The sequence below is a fragment of the Phyllobates terribilis genome, unplaced genomic scaffold (genome assembly GCF_046119375.1).
Source record: "Phyllobates terribilis strain yellow unplaced genomic scaffold, ASM4611937v1 Scaffold_3__8_contigs__length_932513732, whole genome shotgun sequence".
Taxonomy (NCBI): Eukaryota; Metazoa; Chordata; class Amphibia; order Anura; family Dendrobatidae; genus Phyllobates; species Phyllobates terribilis.
Genome location: NW_027362763.1, coordinates 675841274 through 675865815, shown reverse-complemented (window position 1 = coordinate 675865815; position 24542 = coordinate 675841274). Strand labels below are relative to the sequence as shown.

General features: G+C 44.1%; 1 protein-coding gene across 1 annotated transcript; it reads left to right on the top strand.

The window, feature by feature from the left end:
- Positions 1-521: 521 nt before the first annotated feature.
- LOC141258610 (EH domain-containing protein 3-like) lies at positions 522-8302 on the top strand. The gene is made up of 5 exons (XM_073673571.1): positions 522-561; positions 2552-2964; positions 4007-4087; positions 6362-6526; positions 7431-8302. Exons 1-5 carry the CDS (start codon positions 522-524, stop codon positions 7956-7958), a joined length of 1227 nt encoding a protein of 408 aa, XP_073529672.1. The 3' UTR covers positions 7959-8302.
- The last annotated feature ends 16240 nt before the right edge of the window (positions 8303-24542 follow it).

Below are 24542 nucleotides of genomic sequence, written 5' to 3'. Positions count from 1 at the left end.
TACATCAACAGCAGCTTGTTGATGGTTTCCATCTCACAATTACTTAAGAAATATTTATTTCTTATCTTTGCAACACCAATTAGATGTTCTTATAAAACCACTTTAAATCTTAACAACGCAGGACCTTTTTATTTTTGCACTTTAGTTTTTCCTCCCCTTGTTCCAAGAGCTATTACTTTTTTATTTTTCCACTGACACAGCCATTTGAGGGCTATTTTTTTTTTTGTTGGACGAGTTGTAAGTTGTTTTTTTTTTCAGTCTTTTTCGGGGGCTTGAACTTGCAATCGCTCGATCACTTATACTATATAATGCAATTACACAATATTGCACTATATAGGGAAATCACGGTTCTCAGCCTGAGGCTCCAGTCACTGCGGTGCCTGATTTGGCTCCAGATCTATTCTGCGGCTGGACAACAGCCCCCAATGTCCAGCCAATGTTATCAAGGGTGAGAAGTCCTGGAAGTGACGATCTGGCCCTGGAGCCCTGATCTCAAAATCATCCAGCCTGTCTGCAATCACATGAAGGATCTGCACAAACCTCATACACAGAAGATCTGGGGTCAGTGCTACAAGATGTTTGGAACAACCTCCTGCCGAGTATCTTTAATATCTGAGACTGAGAAGGATTGATGAAGGCGACAGGCGGTCACCAGATAGTGATGGGATTTACATTTCACTTTTGTTCTTTGACTTTACATTTTGTTAATTGATAAAAAATAAACTATTAACACTTCTATTTTTTAAGCATTCTTACTTTGCAGCATTCTTTTCACACCTGCCTAAGAGTTTTGCACAGTTCTGTAAATAATAAGAATAAAAGATCCATTAACAGATGGTTTCTGTGAAGGATCAGTATTACTTAACCAATATTTATTTCTTACTCTCATAACAACAATAATAATAAAATATAAATAACAATTATGTTTAGGTAGAGGATCTCTTTAAAGGGAATCTGTCAGCAGGATTTTATACCCCAAACTATTTATATGCACATGTATCTCAAGCCTGGCAATACCTTTACATGGCCAGCCTGTCCCCTGTTACTGAGAAAGAGCTATGGTAGATCTGAGGCCTCTGTCACTCCAGCTCTATTCCCCACCCAGCGCCTCTGCCTCCTGCTTGACTGAAGTCACACAGTATAGAGGTTGTCAGCCAAGCAATGGGAGAGTGGGAAATAGAGCTGGAGTGACAGAGGCTTCAGATCTTTCATAGCTCTTCAGCTTCATTTGCATGTCAATCGCATATCACTTAAAGCACTAGCTTCTCAGTAACAAAGGTTCAGACGGGCCATGTAAAGGTATTGCTGGACATGTCGATGAAAGAGTTACATGTACATATACAGTACAGTCCAAAAGTTTGGACAGTCCTTCTCATTTAAAGAAACTGGCTCACATGAGGACCGCCCCAGGAAAGGAAGACCAAGAGTCACCTCTGCTTCTGAGGATAAGTTTATCCGAGTCACCAGCCTCAGAAATCGCAGGTTAACTGCAGCTCAGATTAGAGACCAGGTCAACGCCACACAGAGTTCTAGCAGCAGACACATCTCTACAACAACTGTTAAGAGGAGACTTTGTGCAGCAGGCCTTCATGGTAAAATAGCTGCTAGGAAACCACTGCTAAGGACAGGCAACAAGCAGAAGAGACTTGTTTGGGCTAAAGAACACAAGGAATGGACATTAGACCAGTGGAAATCTGTGCTTTGGTCTGATGAGTCCAAATTTGATATCTTTGGTTCCAACCACCGTGTCTTTGTGCGAATCAGAAAAGGTGAACGGATGGACTCTACATGCCTGGTTCCCACCGTGAAGCATGGAGGAGGAGGTGTGATGGTGTGGGGGTGCTTTGCTGGTGACACTGTTGGGGATTTATTCAAAATTGAAGGCATACTGAACCAGCATGGCTACCACAGCATCTTGCAGCGGCATGCTATTCCATCCGGTTTGCGTTTAGTTGGACCATCATTTATTTTTCAACAGGACAATGACCCCAAACACACCTCCAGGTTGTGTAAGGGCTATTTGACCAAGAAGGAGAGGGATGGGGTGCTATGCCAGATGACCTGGCCTCCACAGTCACCAGACCTGAACCCAATCGAGATGGTTTGGGGTGAGCTGGACCGCAGAGTGAAGACAAAAGGACCAACAAGTGCTAAGCATCTCTGGGAACTCATTCAAGATTGTTGGAAGACCATTTCCGGTGACTACCTCTTGAAGCTCATCAAGAGAATGCCAAGAGTGTGCAAAGCAGTCATCAAAGCAAAAGGTGGCTACTTTGAAGAACCTAGCATATAAGACATATTTTCAGTTGTTTCACACTTTTTTGTTAAGTATATAATTCCACATGTGTTAATTCATAGTTTTGATGCCTTCAGTGTGAATGTACAATTTTCAAAGTCATGAAAATACAGAAAAATCTTTAAATGAGAAGGTGTGTCCAAACTTTTGGTCTGCACTGTACATAGTTTGATGGATTCCCTTTAAGAGATGACATCACAGCCCTCAGTTGACCAGCTTCTTGTATAACAATGTAATTTACTCTCGTCATTCCAGGTTATGATTTTGCCGCAGTGTTAGAATGGTTTGCCGAAAGAGTTGACCGCATCATTCTGCTTTTTGATGCCCACAAGCTGGACATCTCCAATGAGTTCTCAGAAGTCATCAAAGCCTTGAAGAACCACGAGGACAAAATGCGCGTGGTCCTAAACAAGGCGGATCAGATAGAGACCCAGCAGCTGATGAGGGTTTACGGCGCTCTTATGTGGTCCTTGGGGAAAATTGTCAACACTTCGGAGGTGATCAGGGTCTACATCGGATCTTTCTGGTCACACCCGCTGCTCATTCCTGACAACCGCAAACTGTTTGAGGCAGAGGAGCAGGATCTGTTCAGAGACAGGCAGAGCCTTCCACGTAACACAGCACTTAGAAAACTCAATGACTTGATCAAACGAGCCCGACTGGCAAAGGTGAGATGATATTTATGGTCTCCTTGTTCTTATCAAATCTACCTCTGATGGGAGTTTTCACTTATCTTTATTTCTTTTGCGTCTTCTACTCTTGTCACATCCAAAACGGCAGGTTTGTTCATCATCATAGAATGGTAGAGTTGGAAGGGACCTCCAGGGTCATCTGGTCCAGACCCCTGCTCAATGCAGGATTCACTAAACCATCTCAGACAGATGTCTGTCCAGCCTCAGTTTGAAGACTTCCATTGAAGGAGAACTCATCGTCTATCATGGCCACCTGTGGCAAGCTAAACATGTCCAGATCCTTTAACCGTCCCTCGTAGGATGTAGTTTGCAGTCCGCACACCATCCTGGTAGCTCTTCTCTGTACTTGCTCCAGTTTTTTTTATGTCTTTTTTAAAATGTGGCCAAAACTGGACACAGTATCCAGATGAGTAGAGGGGGATGATTACTTCACGTGACCTAGACTCTATGCTTCTCTTAATACATCCCAAAACTGTGTTTGCCTTTTTTGCTGCTGCATCACAGTGTTGACTCATGTGCAGTCTGTGATCTATTAGTATACCCAAGTCTTTTTCACACGTGCTGTTGCTTAGTTCTATTCCTCCCATTTTGTAGATGTAATTTTTGTTCTTCTTGCCCAGATGTGGAATCTTGCATTTCTCCCTGTCAAATATTTTTTTATAAGTCGCTGCCCATTGTTCAAGTTCCTCTAGATCCTTCTGAATCCTTTCTCTGTCTTCTCTAGTTTTAGCTATTCCTTCTAGCTTTGCAATTGTTTGTTAGTTTTTTTTGCTGTCTGTAACCATAAAAACACAAAGCTTTTCATGGGAGCTGTATACACAAAAAAATAACCACTGTGAAGTTAAGATAAATTTTTCATTATACTGGGAAAAAAATAATAATTTGACTGCAAAAGTGTTCATACCCTTTTAACCTTAGTTATACATTAAATTGGTGTTGATGGGTCAGGGGTTTGCACCTTTAATCTAAAATGTAGTCAGACTATTTGTGATCCTCCCCTCACACTGTCGTTCTCCAGCTAAACTCTTCTCAGGGTGATGTGTTTGGAGTTTGGTCTTTTAATAGTAACCAGCTGGAGCTGCTCTATTTTAAGGCTGCAGTTTGTGTACTGGAAGCGAAGTCCATTGAGATGTAATTCATGTCTGGCATTTCCTGCGCCCGCCGTGGATTTCTGCCCTATTAGTGCAGTGACCTAAATAGCGTGATGGTTTTCTTGTGTGAAGTACGGAATAGTACATTGCTAATAAATCCAAAATATCCTTTTAATGGAAGCGGACATCATATGTTATCTGTGTCCTGGAAAGTGATGGAACAATCGCGCCGCCCTGGTGGTGGAAGATCAGAAATATATATGTTAATGGACTTTGTAGGCTGGAGCCTCCTATAACAGCAGTCTGGATGTGTAGTCTGGAGCCCCCTATAACAGCAGTCTGGATGTGTAGTCTGGAGCCCCCCTAAAATAGCAGTCTAGATGTCTAGTATGGAGCCCTCCTATAACAGCAGTCTGGATGTGTAGTCTGTAGCCCCCCTATAGCAGCAGTCTGGATGTATAGTCTGGAGCCCTCCTATAGCAGCAGTCTGGATGTGTAGTCTGGAGCCCTCCTATAACAGCAGTCTGGATGTGTAGTCTGGAGCCCTCCTATAACAGCAGTCTGGATGTGTAGTCTGGAGCCCTCCTATAACAGCAGTCTGGATGTGTAGTCTGGAGCCCCCTATAACAGCAGTCTGAATGTGTAGTCTGGAGCCCTCCTATAACAGCAGTCTGGATGTGTAGTCTGTAGCCCCCCTATAGCAGCAGTCTGGATGTGTAGTCTGGAGCCCTCCTATAACAGCAGTCTGGATGTGTAGTCTGGAGCCCTCCTATAACAGCAGTCTGGATGTGTAGTCTGGAGCCCCCCTATAACAGCAGTCTGGATGTGTAGTCTGGAGCCCCCTATAACAGCAGTCTGAATGTGTAGTCTGGAGCCCCCCTATAACAGTAGTCTGGATGTGTAGTCTGGAGCCCTCCTATAACAGCAGTCTGGATGTGTAGTCTGGAGCCCCCTATAACAGCAGTCTGAATGTGTAGTCTGGAGCCCCACTATAACAGCAGTCTGGATGTGTAGTCTGGAGCCCCCCCTATAACAGCAGTCTGGATATGTAGTCTGGAGCCCTCCTATAACAGCAGTCTGGATGTGTAGTCTGGAGCCCTCCTATAACAGCAGTCTGGATGTGTAGTCTGGAGCCCTCCTATAACAGCAGTCTGGATATGTAGTCTGGAGCCCCCCCTATAACAGCAGTCTGGATGTGTAGTCTGGAGCCCTCCTATAGCAGCAGTCTGGATGTGTAGTCTGGAGCCCTCCTATAACAGCAGTCTGGATGTGTAGTCTGGAGCCCTCCTATAACAGCAGTCTGGATGTGTAGTCTGGAGCCCCCCTATAATAGCAGTCTAGATGTCTAGTATGGAGCCCTCCTATAGCAGCAGTCTGGATGTGTAGTCTGGAGCCCTCCTATAACAGCAGTCTGGATGTGTAGTCTGGAGCCCTCCTATAACAGCAGTCTGGATGTGTAGTCTGGAGCCCTCCCTATAACAGCAGTCTGGATGTGTAGTCTGGAGCCCCCTATAACAGCAGTCTGAATGTGTAGTCTGGAGCCCCCCTATAACAGCAGTCTGGATGTGCAGTCTGGAGCCCCCCCTATAACAGCAGTCTGGATGTGTAGTCTGGAGCCCCCTATAGCAGCTGTCTGGATATGTAGTCTGGAGCCCCCCTATAACAGCAGTCTGGATGTGTAGTCTGGAGCCCCCCTATAATAGCAGTCTAGATGTCTAGTATGGAGCCCCCTATAACAGCAGTCTGGATGTGTAGTCTGGAGCCCCCCTATAGCAGCTGTCTGGATATGTAGTCTGGAGCCCCCCTATAACAGCAGTCTGGATGTGTAGTCTGGAGCCCCCCCCTATAACAGCAGTCTGGATGTGTAGTCTGGAGCCCCCCTATAGCAGCTGTCTGGATATGTAGTCTGGAGCCCCCCCCTATAACAGCAGTCTGGATGTGTAGTTTGGAGCCCCCTATAACAACAGTCTGGATGTGTAGTCTGGAGCCCCCCTATAGCAGCTGTCTGGATATGTAGTCTGGAGCCCCCCCCTATAACAGCAGTCTGGATGTGTAGTTTGGAGCCCCCTATAACAACAGTCTGGATGTGTAGTCTGGATCCCCCTATAACAGCAGTCTGGATATGTAGTCTGGAGCCCCCTTTAAGAGTAGTCTGGTTGATTACTAGGTGTTCTGGACTGTCACTTGCCCAATGACTGGAGTTTTTGTAGTTACACCTGAGATACATTGTTAATTACACATGTCACATAATTCAAGTTTGATCTTCTCTTTTTTACCCTCAGGTCCACACGTACATCATCAGTTCCTTGAAGAAGGAGATGTCAGCCGTCTTTGGAAAGGACAATAAGAAGAAAGAGTTAATTGGCACTTTAGGGGAGATTTATGGTCGAATTGAAGGAGAACATCAGATCTCTCCAGGAGACTTCCCCAACCTGAAGAAGATGCAGGTACAGTAGACCACCCTGCCCGGCCATCCTGACATCTTTAGAGTAACCCTAATCCAATACTGAAGGACCTTGAGAGTAGAGGGATGGACCACTAGAAAGATGATGACTTGGGTTAAAACAGGGTATTATTTAGTTCAGTGGTTATTTTCCTTGTGCGTTTTCCTACACTTTTTTTGCATTTTGAGAAAGTTGGGGCGCTTGGGGGTCCCTTCAATGAGCTGTTCAGCAAAGGGGCTAGAAGCCTGACTCCCATCAATTATTTTCTCTTGACCTCCCTTCTCTTTGAGTTTCAAACCCAACCACTGATGAAATCTCTCTTCGTCTGGTCATGTCTAACACTGTGTACCAAGGACATTACTCCAATGACCCCTCTAGACTTTTACTCTTTGGGTTGTTGAGGCTCATGATGGTGAACCACCATGTTGCACAACCTCCCATAATCTTCACCCCTCTATTATTTTAGTCACGTCTTTACCTTCTCACCCTAAGACTTCGGCCATAATTCTGCCCTACTTTGGCATTCTCTTCCATCAATCTCTCATCCTTTCTTGGCTCTCCCTTATCTACATATGATGGTTTGACTGATAACCCGGTTAATGTGTGAAAGCTTTGTAATGGGTTATACTATGGCTTACAAAGTAGCTACCTAGAGGTGGCACTAGTGAGTTAATTTTTCTATCCTTCTGGAGGAAAGCTAATTTGCATACTTTTTCCCAGGTAGCTTGCCTGTAACACCCTAGACACCAGTTAGATCTCCATAAGGAGAACCAGGACCTCCTGAGAGTGTTGTCTTCTACAAAAGCAGATTAATCTGTAACATTGAGTAGTAAAGTGAAGAATAATTGATGGAATACTGTGTTTCTGTTATTTTTTTTATTGGAAGTTTTATATTTTTCTTACATAGGATCTCTTACAATCCCAAGATTTTAACAAATTCCAGCCCCTGAAGAATAAGCTTCTGGAGACTGTAGGTGAGATGCTGGCTCATGACATTGCCCACTTAATGGTGCTGGTTAGACAAGAGGAAACTCCAAAACCAGTCCAAATGGTGAAAGGAGGTGCCTTTGAGGGTACCCAGAATGGTCCCTTTGGACACAGTTACGGAGAAGGGGCAGGAGAAGGGATTGATGATGTGGACTGGGTAGTGGCTAGAGATAAGCCCATGTACGACGAGATCTTCTACACTTTGTCTCCTGTCAATGGCAAAATAACTGGTGCCAATGCCAAGAAGGAGATGGTCAAGTCCAAGCTGCCTAATACTGTTCTTGGAAAGATCTGGAAGCTTGCTGACACAGATAAAGATGGCCTGCTGGACGATAAGGAGTTTGCCTTAGCCAACCACCTAATTAAGGTGAAATTAGAAGGCCACGAGCTTCCAAATGAAATTCCTTGCCATCTAATTCCACCCTCCAAGCGGAAGGTGACCGAGTGAAGCTGGGGAACATTGAAAGTGTTGGCGAGCCGAGAAGTAACAGAGTTTCCTTCAAGTTGATACGATTAATGTGAAGTGGGCCTGCTGAGGCATTTTGATTTAACACGATATATCCTATCAAGATGCTGATTGAGCTTTTATTAACCGTTAACCAGAAGCTAATCCTCGATCCTTTGTGCACACCTTTACTTACCGAAGACAAACAGTTCAAAAAATAAAGGGAAAAAAGACCCTGAGGACGTAACGTGCTCTCGGACCTGTGTTGCATTGTATCTTGCTTCCGCAATTCTCTTTACTTTCCAGATACCTCGTTGTATTGTTCTCCAGCCTTGTGTTATGCAAATCGGTTTTAGCTGTTTTTATGTCTTGTATGTGTGTTTTACTGAAAGTGATGTTTCATTGTGAGTTCCTTTAAAGGATTGTGACTCTACTGGCCAAGAAGGTTGGAGTTACCAGACACGTTCTACACGGGTTGATTCATCATAAATAGACGTACCAGGTGGTTCCTGTTTATTGTAGATCTACATTGGTCTTGGGTCTGAGGGGGCAATAATGGAGAACTTTTTCATGGTTCCAGATGGCTCCTGTTCATTGTAGACATACTTTGGTCTTGGGGAAATAGTGGAGAACTTTTTGATGGTTTCTGTCTGTTGTAGACCTATTTTAGTCTTGGGTTTAAGGGGGCAATAGTGGAGAACCTTTTGATGTTTTTTTTTATCGTGGGATGGAGTGATTAATAGAGGGGGAAATCCCTTGTATTTTTGAACCTTGAGGGTACGGCTATTTAACTATTTGCGTCATGGAAAGCCTGGTGCCCAACATCATTTGACTTTCACCCATTGTTAGGGGAGCCCAAATTCCATTGACATTGCTAAAAAATTGAATGTCAAAGGAAATTGGGAATGAAGTTTGATGTGAATTGTAACCTTCTGAGGTCAGAATTGTGGAGACTTTGTAGGGATCTTGTCAGTCGTTTGGACAGAGTGTTATATGGCAGGTCCAATTCTGTAATAGTTGTGTAGCCCTCACATTAACCCTTTAGGATATAGTATTGATGCTCGTGTAGTATTGACTCTCCTGTGAGGATGGTAGTTGGATGAGAAGGCAAAACTTTAGAAGACAGATACTCTAAGAAGTCTTACTGGGTTTCATTTGAGGACCATGAGTTTTAGTTGTGAATTGATGTGGAGCAGCTATGTTATGTTATGTTGTTAGACTCTACAAAGAATTAGTTAGTGACATTCCCAAGGCACGAGGCACATGGTGCCTTATTCCACTCATGTTGATACTTAGTGGATTATCGGTTCAAGCAAAAACGCTCTGCTTCCAGTATAAACCCCCCATACACAATATATAGCTGTCGGCCAAACAATTTTCCCGACTCCCGCAAACCCAGGGACACTTGGCCGAGAGTTCCTGCCGACTACATGAGAGAACTTCTCTGGTGGCGGTTTATCTCTCGGAGAACAAATGGATCGGCTGCTGGAAATCCGATGTGCCAGATCCTTCTCTCCCTCGACATCACCTATCATGGGACTCCATACACATTAGACTGACAGACGATCCAACTGATATTGTCTAATGTGTATGGGGGACTTTAGTGATGAGAACAGCTAAAACTCTATAAGATTAAGTATTAAAAGGAGATTATAAGAAATAGTTCACAGAGCAAGAAATCTGTATGTCGTTCTGCTGAGCGTATGACTTGTTTTATAGATATAAGCTTCAAGCTCTCGGCTCCGTTCACTTTCCTGTAAGCTTTGTTATATCCCTCACCATTTACATTTCGAGCACAAATTAGCTTTCAACCCCAGAAATAGCGCCACTCTTGACCATGGCCATGTCAGATATTGCAGCTCATCTCTATCCACATGAATATAGATGGGTTGTAATACTGGACACAACCATAGAGAAGAGTTGTACCACTTCTGGGAATTTACCATAAATACATATATAATATTTTTTTCCTAATCCTGGAGAATCCCTTTTAGGCTCACCTGACGAATTGTACCAACGCTGCTACGTAAATGAACCTGGTTGTGCACATTGAACTCTCTAATGCTTTATAGGGGGATACGTCTTTATATGCAGTTTGGGTGCCGTAAAAATAAATTAAAACTTAAATCTGCTTCTCTCTTCTCTTCATTTATTGGTCTCACTATAAGGCCACGTTCACACGTTCAGTATTTTACATCAGTATTTGTAAGCCAAAACCAGGAGTGGGTGATAAATACAGAAGTGGCGACGTGTTTCTATTATACTTTTCCTCTGATTGTTCCACTCCTGTTTTTTTCTTACAAATACTCATGTAAAATACTGACCAAATACTGATAGTGTGAACGTGGCTTGAAAGTGATAGGACGTGGTTACAAATTAAATAGGATTTTAATGTATTTAAAGGAAAACTACAGACAAAACTGATGGGTCTAAGGGGCAGACCGTGATACTGTTCTTCAAGCACCTAATGTGTTCATACAGAGACAAAGGAAGAGCTAGTTATGGGTTAAAAAATTATTTAAAGGGAATTTACATGTAAGATAAATCCCCCCCCCCACTTACCCCAAAACCGTTTCTATGGGCATGCAGGTCTTTGAAACAGCTCCATTGACACCTTTTATAATTTCTGTCTGTTGCTTCATTCTTGAGAAACTAGGGTTTTAATTAATATGCAAATAAGGCATTAAGTGCTCTGGGTGTGAAAGAGCACTTAAGGAGCCTCTGTCTCCTAGCCACTTCAACTTGATTAGTAGCTGACTGTCTGATTTTATTGCCTGACGTCACACAGAGGGAGTGGTCAGACGGCCGTATAAATTGGACTGAGATCGGACAGCAATGCTCGGACTGTTCGCGGCTCTCCCGACCAGAGTGCGACTGCTGCATAGAAATATATGGAGCTGACATGCTCAGGTCGGAAGAGCCGCCGGCCAGTCCATGCATTGTGGTCCAGTCTTGGTCCGATTTTGTCTGACTGCGCCCAGACAGCGAGCTATCAATTTCTGGTTAACCAGTTTGCTCATTCCTGTAGTTCTAATGCTACTTACAGCTGAGGGTTTGCAACAATTGTATCCAGTTTGAACAATCCTCTGATCTCCAGTCTGCTGCAATTTATTTGCACTGATAGATTGTATCAATCTCAGGAGAGGAGGAATCTACTGCTGATTAGTGTTGAGCGATACCTTCCGATATCAGGAAATATCGGATCGGGTTGGATCGGGCCGATACCCAAAAAGTATCGGATATCGCCGATTCTGATACCGGAAACCAATGCAAGTCAATGGGACAGAAATATCGTAATGAAAATAAACCCTTTCTTTCCTTGTAGGTTAATTCTACATGAAGGAAAACAACTAACAATAATGTAGAATGTATTGGGGGAGGTGGTTGCCCAAATCGATGGGAACAGTGCTCACAGTGAAACATGAAAAGCCGGCAATTCATCAGTGGCATACACCGATACCTGACAATTTAGAACAGAAAGAATAGAGCATCACACATACATTAGATAGATAGAAACATGTCAGTCACATATATAAGAAGTACAGTGACAGTGTTTATTACTGTACTTGTCATTTAGTGTTAAAATATAGGATTTATTAAATAAAAAAAATTGTCGTGGGGTTCCCCATAATTTTAGTCTCTAGCGGAGGTTAAGCAGACGGCTGGGGCAGATGTTTGAAGCCTGGGAAGGGGGTAATACCCACAGAGCTTCCCAGGCTACTAATATGAGCCCCCAGCTGAATACCTAGTCTTTACTAGCTATTAAAATGGGGGACCCCCAAAAAAATGACGTGAGGTCCCCCCTATTTTAATAGCTAGCAAAGGCTAGGCAGACAGCTGGGGGCTGATATTAATAGCCCAGGAAGGGTGCCATGAATATTGGCCCCCTCCCAGGCTAGAAACACCAGCCGTCAGCCACCCCAGAAATGGCGCATCCATAGCATGCGCCAATTCTGGCACTTAGCCTTGCTCTTCCCACTGCCCTGTAGCGGTGGCAGTGGGGTAATAGGGCTGGGGTTGATGTCAGCTTATAATGCCAGCTGACATCAAGCCCAGGTTAGTAATGGAGAGGCGTCTATAAGACACCCCCATTACTAACCCCATAGTCAAAGTTACAAAAAAAACACCAACACCCAGAATAAAGTCCTTTAATTGAAATAAAGACACAATTCTTTATTGTTCTAAATTAAACCATACCTACCATCACGCCCGTTCCATCTGAAGCCAACGATCTCCTGCAATAAAAGAAAAATAATAAACCAACATCATCCTTACCTTTCCATGGTTCCCAGGACGGCTCTAGCTCTGCTAAATTCACATGACAGGCTGGATCGCAGCCGAAAGCTGCCATCCAGCTTGCCATGCCGCAGAGACTGAGAAGAGCAGGCATGCTTGCGCTCCTCAGTGTCTGGCTGTGACGACATCCAGATGAGCCGGGTTCATGTCCAATGAACTCGGCTCACCTCATGCACGTCACTGACAGCGTGGGAGAATTCTCCTGCGCATGCGGTGAGCGTGAGAGACTCGGCTCATCTGGATGCCATCACAGCCAGACACTGAGGAGCGCAAGCATGCCTGCGCTTCTCAGTGTCTGTGGCATGGCAAGCTGGATGGCAGCTTTCTCCTGCGATCCAGCCTGTCATCTCGATGTAGCAGAGTTGAAGCTGTCGTGGGAACCATGGAAAGGTAATGATGATGTTGGTTTATTATTTTATTTTTATTGCAGGAGATCGTTGGCTTCAGCTGGAATGGGCGTGATGGTAGGTATGGTTTAATTTAGAACATTAAAAAATTGTGTGTTTATTTCAATTAAAGGACTTTATTCTGGGTGTTGTGTTTTTTTTAAATACTTTACTAGAAATTCATGGCGGTCATGTCTAATATTGGCGTGACCCCATGAATTTCGGGCTTAGGGCCAGCTGATAATACCAAGCTGGCCCTAACCCCTTTATTACCCAGTGAGCCACCGCACCAGGGCCCTGGATGAGTTGGGTACAGCGCCAGAAGATGGCGCTTCTATGAACGCGCCATTTTCCGGGGTGGCTGCGGACTGCAATTTGCAATCTGCTTCCTCTCTGCCCCTGCACTACTGGGTTCCCCCTTCCTGGGTGTTCCCTCCCTCCCACTCCAGCCAGGGACAGGGACTGTCGTGCTCATCTTAGGAGCATATTGGTCGCCCTGTCCCCCGGAAATGTGGTGTAATGCATGCAGCTGTCGGGGTCCTGATCCACACGCCATCCTTACCTGGAAGTGAGGTATCGCACCTCTGAGTGAGATGCAATACCTCTGTAGCAACCGAGCCCTCGGGGTGCTACAAATGGAATATATATATATATATATATATATATATATACACACCTTGGTACGGTCACTGCCAGCTCCACAATATAAAAAAGGAATCACTACTAGCTGCCACCACCAATCGTTTATACAGGATGCTTGGGCACCCTTTACAGGTAGAGTATGGCTTCAGGGGTGCGGTTTACAGAGCAAGAGGAGCAGAGCTATTCAATTTTATATATTTAATCCAGTGTTTATAAAAAATATAAAAAGATGATACAAATGGGAACTAACAATGCGATATATACAATTACATAAAACAATAAGAATAAAAAAAATGACAAACCTGTGTTATGGAAATGGCTCAGAGTTTAGTGGATGGGGCTACTCTTTAGGAAAACGGACAGAACCCACAGTACGCTGTACCTTCCAAGTACTGACAAATGACCCAAACCCAAATACAGCTTTTTAGTAGCTCAAGGTCACCCCCACACATCTCCCCTTGATGACCCCATGTTGGGGCTGATTGTGGGATGTGCTAGGTCCTTCAGAATTTTATGACATCCCCAACTTACAGTATATCTTTGCCCCTGGAAGTCCCAGGAGGTGGATATTCTCATATTCCTTATCACGATTTTACCTTTATATAGAGATCAAACGTGACCTGGATAGCCTCATCCATCAGACCATTATCACGCTGGAGGGGTTAGAGTGGCTTTACAGTGATATGGGTGAATGCTTTCTGTTCGTCCCTTCACTACAACGCCTAAAAATACAGCTCTCATAAATATCGGATTGATGCAAACACCAATATTCATATCTGGACCCCGGAAACCGAGTGTCTAACTGCAATTGTTCAGTTTTTGTTTGAAGAGAACAAGAGTAGCCTTTAACCCCTTAACGACATGTCACGTATTAGTACGCGCATGTTGTTATCCCCCCGTTCAGTGAGGGCTGCTGCACTGAGCCCGCACTGAACCGAGCACATGTCAGCTGATTATTACAGCTGACATGTGCCCGCAACAGGCGCGGGTGGAAACGCGATCCACCCGCGGCTGTTAACATGTTAAATGCCGCTGTCAATCTCCAACAGCGGGATTTAACGAGCGCTTCCTGGAAGCGTGTCACTTACCCCGCCCATCGGCGACCCCGTCACATGATCGCGGGTCGCCGATGGGTAGTCATGACAACCCTGGGTCAGCAGCAGACACCAGTGGTTGTAATGATCCTGTCGCTATGAGCGCCACCTAGTGGTCGGCGCTCATAGCACAGGACCATTTCTGCTATATGCAAGGGATCTGCTTGTCCCCTGCATGTAGCAGAGCCGATCAAAAGAGTGCTGCTTCTAGTCTCCTATGGAGACTACAGAAGCAAGCAAAAAGTGAAAAAAAAAAAAAAAAAAGTTTTAAAAAATATGACAAAAAATAAAAAAATATAAAAGTTTAAATCACCCCCCTTTCACCCCATTCAAAATAAAATCATTAAAAAAAAAACCCACATACACAATTGGTATCGCCGCGTTCAGAATCGCCCGATCTATCAATATAAGAGAAGAATTAATCCGATCGGTAAACGATGCAACGAGAAATAAAATTCTAAACGCCAGAATTACGTTTTTTTGGTCACCGTAAAATTGCAATAAAGGGTGATCAAAACATCGGATCTACCCCAAAATAGCATGAATAAAAACTTCAGCTTGGTGCGCAAAAAATAAGCCCTCACCTTGCCCCAGATCCCAAATAATGGAGACGCTACGGGTCTCGGAAAATGGCACCATTTTTTTTTTTTTTTTTTAACCAAACTTTGAATTTTTTTTTCATCACTTAAATAAAAAACAACCTATACATGTTTGGTGTCTACAAACTCGTAATGACCTGGAGAATAATAATGGCAGGTCAGTTTTAGCATTCAGTGAACGTGGTAAAAAAAATTAAAAAGAAACCTCAGTGGTATTACACTTTTTTTGCAATTTTACGGCGTTTGGAATTTTTTTCCCGTTTTCCCATACATGACATGGTAAAACTAGTAATGGCATTGAAAAGTACAACTCATCCCGCAAAAAATAAGCCGTCATATGGCCATATTGACCAAAAAATAAAAACGCTATGGCTCTGGGAACAAGGGGAGCAAAAAACGAAAATGCAAAAACGGAAAATGCTCCGGGGTTTAAGGGGTTAAAAGTGTTATGGTTTTCACTTCTCTGCCTCTTGAATACACGGATCTCCGACTTGGTCTTTTTCCCAGAGAAAAACTCCTGCTGTAATTACCTGGTCACTTGAGGAGGCCGCTACGTCAATGGAGATGGAAGTGTCAGATCTCTCTTACTTCCCCTCCTTTAACTAGTTTTTTCTTCCTCAGTTATATATATGTTCAATGTGATTGGGACATGTCTCTTTCCCAGAGGATGCCTGTATGAATTTTAATTTTTCTCTATTTTTTTTTGTTTGCTTTTTTTTTTTAAAAAAAAAAACTTTTGGCAATTTTTTTTTTTTTTCACATCACAATCTTTATTAAAAACCGTAAACGTTCAGTTTTCACAATGGCCACTGAGGTTATTTTAGAATCATACTTCCTGTTCTTAAAAAGCCGGGAAAGGAATGGAGTAAACTAAGGACACCTCAAAGAGAATAAGGGTGCATTAAAAATTAGAATACTTTATTGAATTAAAAACAATCCATATACTGTAAGTCTATTAGGAGGTCATAACAAATGAGGACACAAGTAGAAAAAAACAGGAAAGGAATGATCTCCAAAGTAATTATGTAGAGTGATAGTAAAAACACGTGAAAGGTCATCGGAAGCGCTCGGAGGGAACGGCGTAGTGCGCATGTGGACTGCGGCGGCCATTTTTCTGAAGTGCACAACATGGGGACAAATAATGAAAGTACTGCGGAAGAGCAAATATATAACTTAATTAATGTGGCTGAAAGTGAGTGGGTGAGTGTGAGCCACTGAGGTTATTTTAGACTTCTTGTCCTTTCAAGAACAATTTTCAGCTGACTCCTCATCATCAGAAGCAGAATTACAACGACTGATAAAGCCTCTGTACACTGCTGAAAACACAGTATCCACCAATCACAATAGGCGACATCACAGCTCCTCCTGCTTCTGTTCCCTCCACAATGATCTTTGCACACGCTCATTAGACGCTTCAATACAAAACATAAGGTCAGACCCTGTTTATTGTTTATTGTGGCTAATGTACATGTTAAATTCCTGGAACAACTGGAAAAAAAAAAAAAAAAACAGTGTCCATTGTGAGAATTGTAAGATTTCATTTTTTTTTTATTCATAATAACCATTTTAATGTGATTGGTTAAAATATGAGAAGAGCATATGAGAAATATCAACATCCGAACAATGAAGAGTGTGAAGAATGTCAGGAGGATGGCAACTTTTATTGTTAGATAAATCCTAAAGAGACCCAAATGGCATGGATGGATGTCAAACACATTTCCTTACATCACCCCATGGCTGGAGTGCAGGTATACGACCCCAAAATAATAGGACATGAAAATAATACTAAATAAAGATGTAGAACAGCTTCATAATCACATTGGGAAATAATGTAACCAACTCAGTATTCAGGAAAGACATTATTCTACGAAACAACTATAAAGCGTATGGTTTTTCCAAAGGTTTATCCAAAAATACATATTTTAGTGAGAGTTTTAGAGATCAATGAAAAAAATATTTTTTTTTATCTTTTTTGTATATTTCAGTAAATTTCTATAAAAAGGTTATAAACCGAAGTTTCCAAAAATGATTTGGATTGTTTAAAATATAACAATGTTCGGGCTCTTCACTATGATCACAACATCAATAAAAAGTATCAAGTTCTCATCATTGATATTGTGGGGTCTTATTCTCTGTAATACATGGAATTACAGAAAGTTCCTTCTCTTGCACCAACCACTGAATGCACGTCAACGCTTTAGCCACATTAAGGGGCACAACCTTTACTGCAAATGCCATAAATGCCGTCTCTGGGGGAATGGCGGTCCATCAATCCCCCCGCTATGTTCTCCATATACTTCAGTGGAGATATAACTACACACAGACGCGTCTCCTCATTTTATGCAGAATGTGGCTGGAAATTTGTGAACAAAGGTCAGATAATAACGGTATATAGCTGTAGAGCCACCATCAATCTTACTGGGGAGCCCTTAGCAGAGGGGCCTGGAGCTGTGATGTCATCATCTACATGGAACTCTGGTGTCATCATCGGCTCTATGACATCACAATGGGAGTAAAGTCTATAGAATGCCTGAGCGCAGAGCCAGGGCTGTCTTTTGTGTGACTCTTTATTGGATACACAAAGCTAAAGGAATAAGAAGGAGAAAGAAAGCGACGCCATCAGCGACTGCTGGTCAAGGCTCTCTCTTCCTGCAAGTCAATTGGCTTTAGCCTTCTGACCTGATTCAGGAAATCCCATCGCAATTGGAGAACACTGCTGAAGGATTCCTTCCTGACCACGAAATCTGCCACCATTTCAGCAGTCAGGCGCTTCAGGTCAGTTGCTATAACCAGACGTAAAGACCACGTCATCAGCCAAGACAGCGGTGAGATGAACCCAACCTACATAGTAGGTGATACTGACTCCACGTCCACCATTGCAGAAAGTGGAGAGGATCTTGCCGATCCAGAATGTGCACAAGATGCACACGAGGGGCTGATACAAACAAGACCCCGGGACAATCTAAAAAGAAAAGCACCAACCTCCGAGGACAGTCAGCCCGAGATGATGCCACCGGCCAAGAGAGCTGCTACAGAAAACCTTTCTGATCTACTGAGAGAGGTAACCCCGGAGATGGAGACCCCACAAGTGGAGATGCCCGATATCAGGAAACAGGAGGACAACCTGTCTCCAGAGCAGTTAACCATCCTGCTGAGCAAAGGGGAGGAAGGCTTCCTGGATGACGAGATCATCATCATGGCCCAGGACCTGCTGCAGAGTCAATTTGAGGGTTTTGATGGCCTGCAGCCCCCCTGCGCTCTTCTAGTGCCAGGGTACAGTGTACTGAATAATGCCGTACAAATCCACTATGATGAGGACAGGGTGCACTGGCTGACCACCTGCTACAAAAATGGCCAAATCTTTGTGGCCGACAGCATCAACTCTGGAAATCTGACTCAGTCCATCTGTGAGCAGATTATCAACCTGTACAGCGTAGTGGTCGAAGAGCCCCTGAAACATCTGACATTTATCGATGTGGATCAGCAGAGGAACAGCTATGACTGTGGCTTATTCGCCATAGTGTTTGCCTACGAGCTTATGGCAGATGGCGGTGAACCCAGAGCAGAGTTCCAGCATCGGTTGATGAGGACTCATCTGATATCCTGCCTGCAGACCGGCAGGATCAGCGCATTTCCCAAAAAGGTCAGGAAGTGACTCCATGCCTATAAACGGCATGTAGAGTCAATGACGGTCCACAAGATCGCCCTGACCTTCAACCGGACACGACCCGGGACCACAGACCAGCCTGCACCAGTAAGTAACCATGGACTTTCCATAATACCCTCAATATAGTGAATGTATAAATATGATTGGGGGTGGGGGACACTGCCATTATTGGAGCTGTTTATCAGTAAAGCTTAGCTCCAGCCCCTATAAAGATGCATTAAGAGATTAATTATAGCAGGATTATAATTGGTTTTCTGTTATTTTGTACACAGAGGTGTGAACCAGAACAAGAATGACCCTCGCAGCTATAACAAGTGTCTGTGTTTCTGTCATCACCATGGACCAAATATAATCCAGGTAAGAGGAGTGTACTGAGCAGTAGTGACCGGGAGTAAATCGTGTGAACGTCTCTGATATTAAATATTCGGCTGCTCCATGATCAGTTCTGTTCCCTCTTTCTACAGATCACTATAAGCGACCTGGGGTCCCACTAAGAAGACAGGGTATGGCTGGAGGTGACGGCTATAAGAAGTCAATGATGTGGCGGCCGCCATGTCAGGAGCAGAGGAGCCACACTTCAGGACGAGGCAGATTCCGGGCTCGGTCTCTGTTCTCATTACTTTCTGCAGTCAGATGTAATCACTGAATAAGTGAATCTTCTGCTGCATCAACCCCGATCTACAGCACAAGCTGCCATCATCCAGCACTGCCCAAGGGAAGGGCAGTCCGTTAGACATGGTTCCCTAGAGGTTTCCTCCACCGGGGGTTTTTCCTCTCCTGAGTTCTGACGGATGACTCTCCGTGAGCCCATCATCATCAGGGCCACATGACTATTGCCCCACACGACTGGTGGGAAATTCTACATTTGATATCTTGTATGAAGCCAATAAAGAATTCAATTAATATCTAGCAGCCGTGTATCTGAATTTATTATGTTTCGTCTACTATGTATAGTACAGAATTTGGTGAACTCCAGGGGGAATATACAGGGGTGCAGTATTGTAATAGTGTTATAATACTCTCATTTACAGGTGCTTCTCACAAAATTAGAATATCATCAAAAAGTTAATTTATTTCAGTTCTTAAATACAAAAAGTGAAACTCATATTTTATATAGAGTCATTACAGAGTGATCTATTTCAAGTGTTTATTCCTGTTAATATTGATGATTATGGCTTACATCCAATGAAAACACAAAAGTCATTATCTCAGTAAATTAGAATAATTAACAAAAAAAACCTGCAAAGGCTTCCGAAGTATTTAAAAAGGCACCTTATTCTGTTTCATTAGGCTCCACAATCATGGGGAAGACTACTGGCTTGACAGATGTCCAGAAGGCAGTCATCTGCGCCTAAACCACATTTAGCTTCCACATGTTTGGCATTTCTTTAGTGATGACAGCCTGCCTAAATTACAGGTGTGTGTCTCCAGAAGCATGGGCTGGACACAAAGTACTGGTCACTACAATGTATTGGGGGCTACAACGTACTGAGGACTACAATGTACTGGTCACTACAATGCAGATTTGCAATTTTCACTCAGCAACATCCACTGCTGCTTGTTTCTGGAAAATTGCACTTGCAGATAAATTCCCAAAGGGGTATAATTTCTAAAATGGTGTCACTTCTGGGGGGGGGGGGGGGGTTCCACTGTTTAGGCACATCAGGGGCTCTCCAAACCCAACATGGCGTCGGCTAATGATCCAGCTAATTTTGCATTTAAAAAGTCAAATGGCACTCCTTCTCTACCGAGCCTTGCCGTGTGCCCAAACAGTAGTTTTCATCCACATATGGGGTATTGGCGTCCTCAGGAGAAATTGCACAATACATTTTACAGTGCATTTTCTCCTGTTACCATTGTGAAAATGTAAAATTTGGGGGTAAAAACATTTTTGTGGGAAAAATTTAACTTTTTATTTTCACGGCTCTACATTATAAACTTCTGTGAAGCACCTGGGAGTACAAGGTGTACCCCACACAGCTAACATTCCTTGGGGGGATCTAGTTTCCAAAACAGCGTCACTTGTGGAAGGTTTCCACTGTTTACGCACATCAGGGATCTCCAAAAGCGACATGGCGGCAGCTCTCGATTCCAGCCATGTTTGTGTTTGAAAAGTCAAACTGTGCTCCTTCCCTTCCGAGCCCTGCCGTGCGCCCAAACAGTGGTTTTCTTCCACAAATGGGGTAGCGGTGTACTGAGGAGAAATTGCACAACACAATTTGGGGTCCATTTTCTCCTGTAACCCCTGAAAATAAAAAAATTTGGGGCTAAAGTAAAATTTTTGTAAAAAAAAAAAAAAAAAAGTAAAATGTTCATTTTTTCCTTCCACGTTCCATTAATTCCTGTGAAGCACCTGAAGGGTTAATAAACTTCTTGAATGTGGTTTTAAGCACCTTGAGGGGTGCAGTTTTTAGAACGATGTCACTTTTGGGCATTTTCTGTCATATAGGCCCCCCAAAGTCACTTCAAATCTGATGTGTTCCCTAAAAAAAAAAAATGGTTTTGTAAATTTTGTTGGAAAAATGAGAAATTGCTGGTCAACTTTTAATCCTTATAACTTCCTAACAAAAATAAAATTATGTTTCCAAAATGATGCAGATGTAAAGTAGACATGTGGGAAATGTTATTAACTATTTTGTGTGACATATCTCTCTGATTTAAGGTCATAAGAATTAAAAATTTGAAAATTGCAAAATATTCGCCAAATTTCAGTTTTTTTTCACAAATAAATGCAAGTGATATCGAAGAAATTTTACCACAATCATGAAGTACAATATGTCAGGAAAAAACAATCTCAGAATCAGGGGGATATGTTGAAGTGTTCCAGAGTAATTACCTCATAAAGTGACAGTGGTCAGAATTGTAAAAATTGACCGGGTCATTAACGTGCAAATCACCCTCGGGGGTAAAGGGGTTAAGTGAAAGAAGAATACAACTTACCTTTGCCTGTGGGAGAGGTTGGGGTTCTTCTGGCTCAAAACACCAAGGTTACTTACCGGTAGCCAGTTTTTCCTGAGCCCATGACAGCACATCTTGAGAGGATCCGCCCAACCAAGGACAGGAAACCGTCTGAAATAAAAGGGCGGCACCTCTCCCTCGCTTCAGTTGTTTACAGAGCATTGAGAGGACCTCCCTAAACAGGTTAGGCACATAACCAACACCACAATATACATATACACACCACCCTAAACAGTGCACACCAGGGTGTGAGAAACATAGAAAAAATAAGGGGGGGAAACTACGGGTGCTGTCATGGGCTCAGGAAAAACCGGCTACCGGTAAGTAACCTTGGTGTTTTCCCCTCCCCCATGACAGCACACCTTGAGAGAATTTTGGAGAATTTATGAGAACCTTAGGGAGGGACCACCGCCTGCAGTACCCTTCTCCCAAAGGTGAGATCAGAAGAGGACAGATCCAACCGATAGTGCTTAAAGAAGGTGGATGGTGTAGACCAAGTAGCAGCCCTACATATCTGCTCGATCGAGACGTCTGCTCTCTCTGCCCAGGAGGTTGCAACGGGTCTGGTGGAATGAGCCCTCACATTGTCCGGGGCTGGAACCCCTGTGGACGTATAGGCTAAGCAAATGGCCTCCCTGAGCCACCTAGAAATGGTACCCTTGGACACCCCGTGACCTTTCCTACTCCCTTGAAAGGCCAGGAACAGAGAACAGTCTTTCCTCCACAGACTAGTCATGTGAATGTACTGTAGCAGGGACCTCCTAACATCTAGGCTATGGAACCTGACTTCCCCTGGGTTCTTGGGATTGCTGCAGAACGAGGGTAGCACAATCTCCTGACTACGGTGAAATCTAGATACCACCTTGGGAAGGTATGCTGGATCTGGCCGCAAGGTGACCCTATTCTCAAAGATTTGTGTGTAAGGAGGATTAACCGAGAGGGCCTGCAGATCACGCACCCTACGGGCTGATGTTAAGGCCACTAGGAGGATGGTCTTAAGGGTGAGAATTTTTGGAGAAACCTTGCATAGGGGTTCGAATGGTTCACTAGTAAGAGCGTTCAAGACTAAATTCAGGTCCCAAGGAGGAATACCCATGGACCTAACCGGTCCTGCTCTGGCACAGGACTTGATAAACCTCGAGATCCACCTATTCCCAGCCAGATTACAATTGTAGAGTGCTCCCAAAGCTGAAACTTGAACCTTAAGGGTCCCTGTAGCTAGACCCAGGTCCCGCCCCTTTTGCAGAAATTCCAGGATCCCTCTGATCGGAGGTTTGCTCGATCGCGGGATATCTATAAACTCTAGGAATTTACCCCAAACTCTGCTATAAATCTTTGTTGTAATTGGTTTTCTACTCCCCAATAAAGTAGAAACCAAGCCTGGTGAAAACCCCTTGCTACTCAATAGCGACCTCTCAAATTCCATGCTGAAAGATGGAACCCCCTGGCCTGGGCATGGAATACTGGTCCCTGCATGAGAAGGTCCGGCCTCTCTGGTAGAATCCAGGGATCTGACACCGACATTAGCAGAAGCAGAGAGAACCAAGGCCTCTTGGGCCAAAAAGGGGCTATCAAAATCACCCTGGCGCCTTCCTCCCGGATCTTACTCACCACTACTGGAATCATCACTAATGGCGGAAAGGCATATGCCTTCCTGAACCCCCAAGGAATCTGGAGGGCATCTACCGCATGGGGATTTTCTGCCAGATTTAGGGAGAAAAATATCTGTACCTTTCTGTTTGCCCTTGTGGCGAACAGGTCTATGTCTGGCTGCCCCCATAACTGGACAATCTGATGGAAGACCTCCGGGTTCAACCCCCACTCCCCCTGTCTTAGGGTATGGCGGCTTAGAAAATCTGCTTTCACGTTTTCTACCCCCTTTATGTGAAGGGCGCTGAGGGATAGGAGGTTTCGCTCTGCTAGACCAAGGATCCTGTCTGCCACCACCATCAGAGGGCGTGACCTTGTCCCTCCCTGGTGATTCACATAGGCCACTGCTGTCCGGTTGTCGGACCTGACCTGGACATGGTGATTTTGGATGTGAGGGAGGAAGCCCCTGAGGGATCTTTCTACTGCCCAAAGCTCCTTTAAGTTGGAGGATGCTCCCCTCTCGTGGTAAGCCCAGTGACCCTGTATTGAGAGTTCTGCCAGATGACCCCCCCCCCACCCGGAACTGCTTGCGTCGGTCGTAATTACCCGATCTACTGGTCTGGACCATTGAACGCCTGCAGTCAGATTTCACCTGACTGTCCACCACGAAAGGGAATCTACTACTTCTGGGAAGAGAGAAAGCCTGCCTTCTAAATGCCCGTTGCAGGACCTCTGTGCTGACAGGACCTCCCACTGAAGCCGCCTCATATGCCCCTGGGCCCACATTACTGCTGGGAGACAGGCCGTCATAGAACCCAGGAGGGACATTGCCTCTCTCAGAGACATCTCTGGAGCTTGAATGGCCTTCGAGACTAATGCAATCAACCTGCAGATTTTGTCCTCTGGGAGGAAGCAGGTTTGGCGACGAGAGTCTAGGATTAGACCCAGAAAGGTCTGAGTTCTGGAGGCGGTTACTCTTGATTTTTGGAAATTTACTAACCACCCCAGCTGATGCAACACTTCCGTGACCAATAGGAGCTGACTGGAGCAGTGGGCTTCTGTTTTCCCTATTATCAAGAAGTCGTCTAAATATGGCACGATCACTACATTCTTGATCCGTAGGAAGGCTGTCACTTCTGCTAATAGTTTGGTAAATATTCTGGGGGCAATGGAGAGGCCAAAGGGTAGGGCAGCAAACTGAAAATGCCTCAGCATCCCCTGAATAAACAGGGCTACTCTCAGATACTTCTGATACTACGGATGGATTGGGACGTGATAATATGCATCCTTCAAGTCTATTACAGCCATAAAGCAGTTGCGATGTAAGAGCTTCACTGCCGAGCTTACTGACTCCA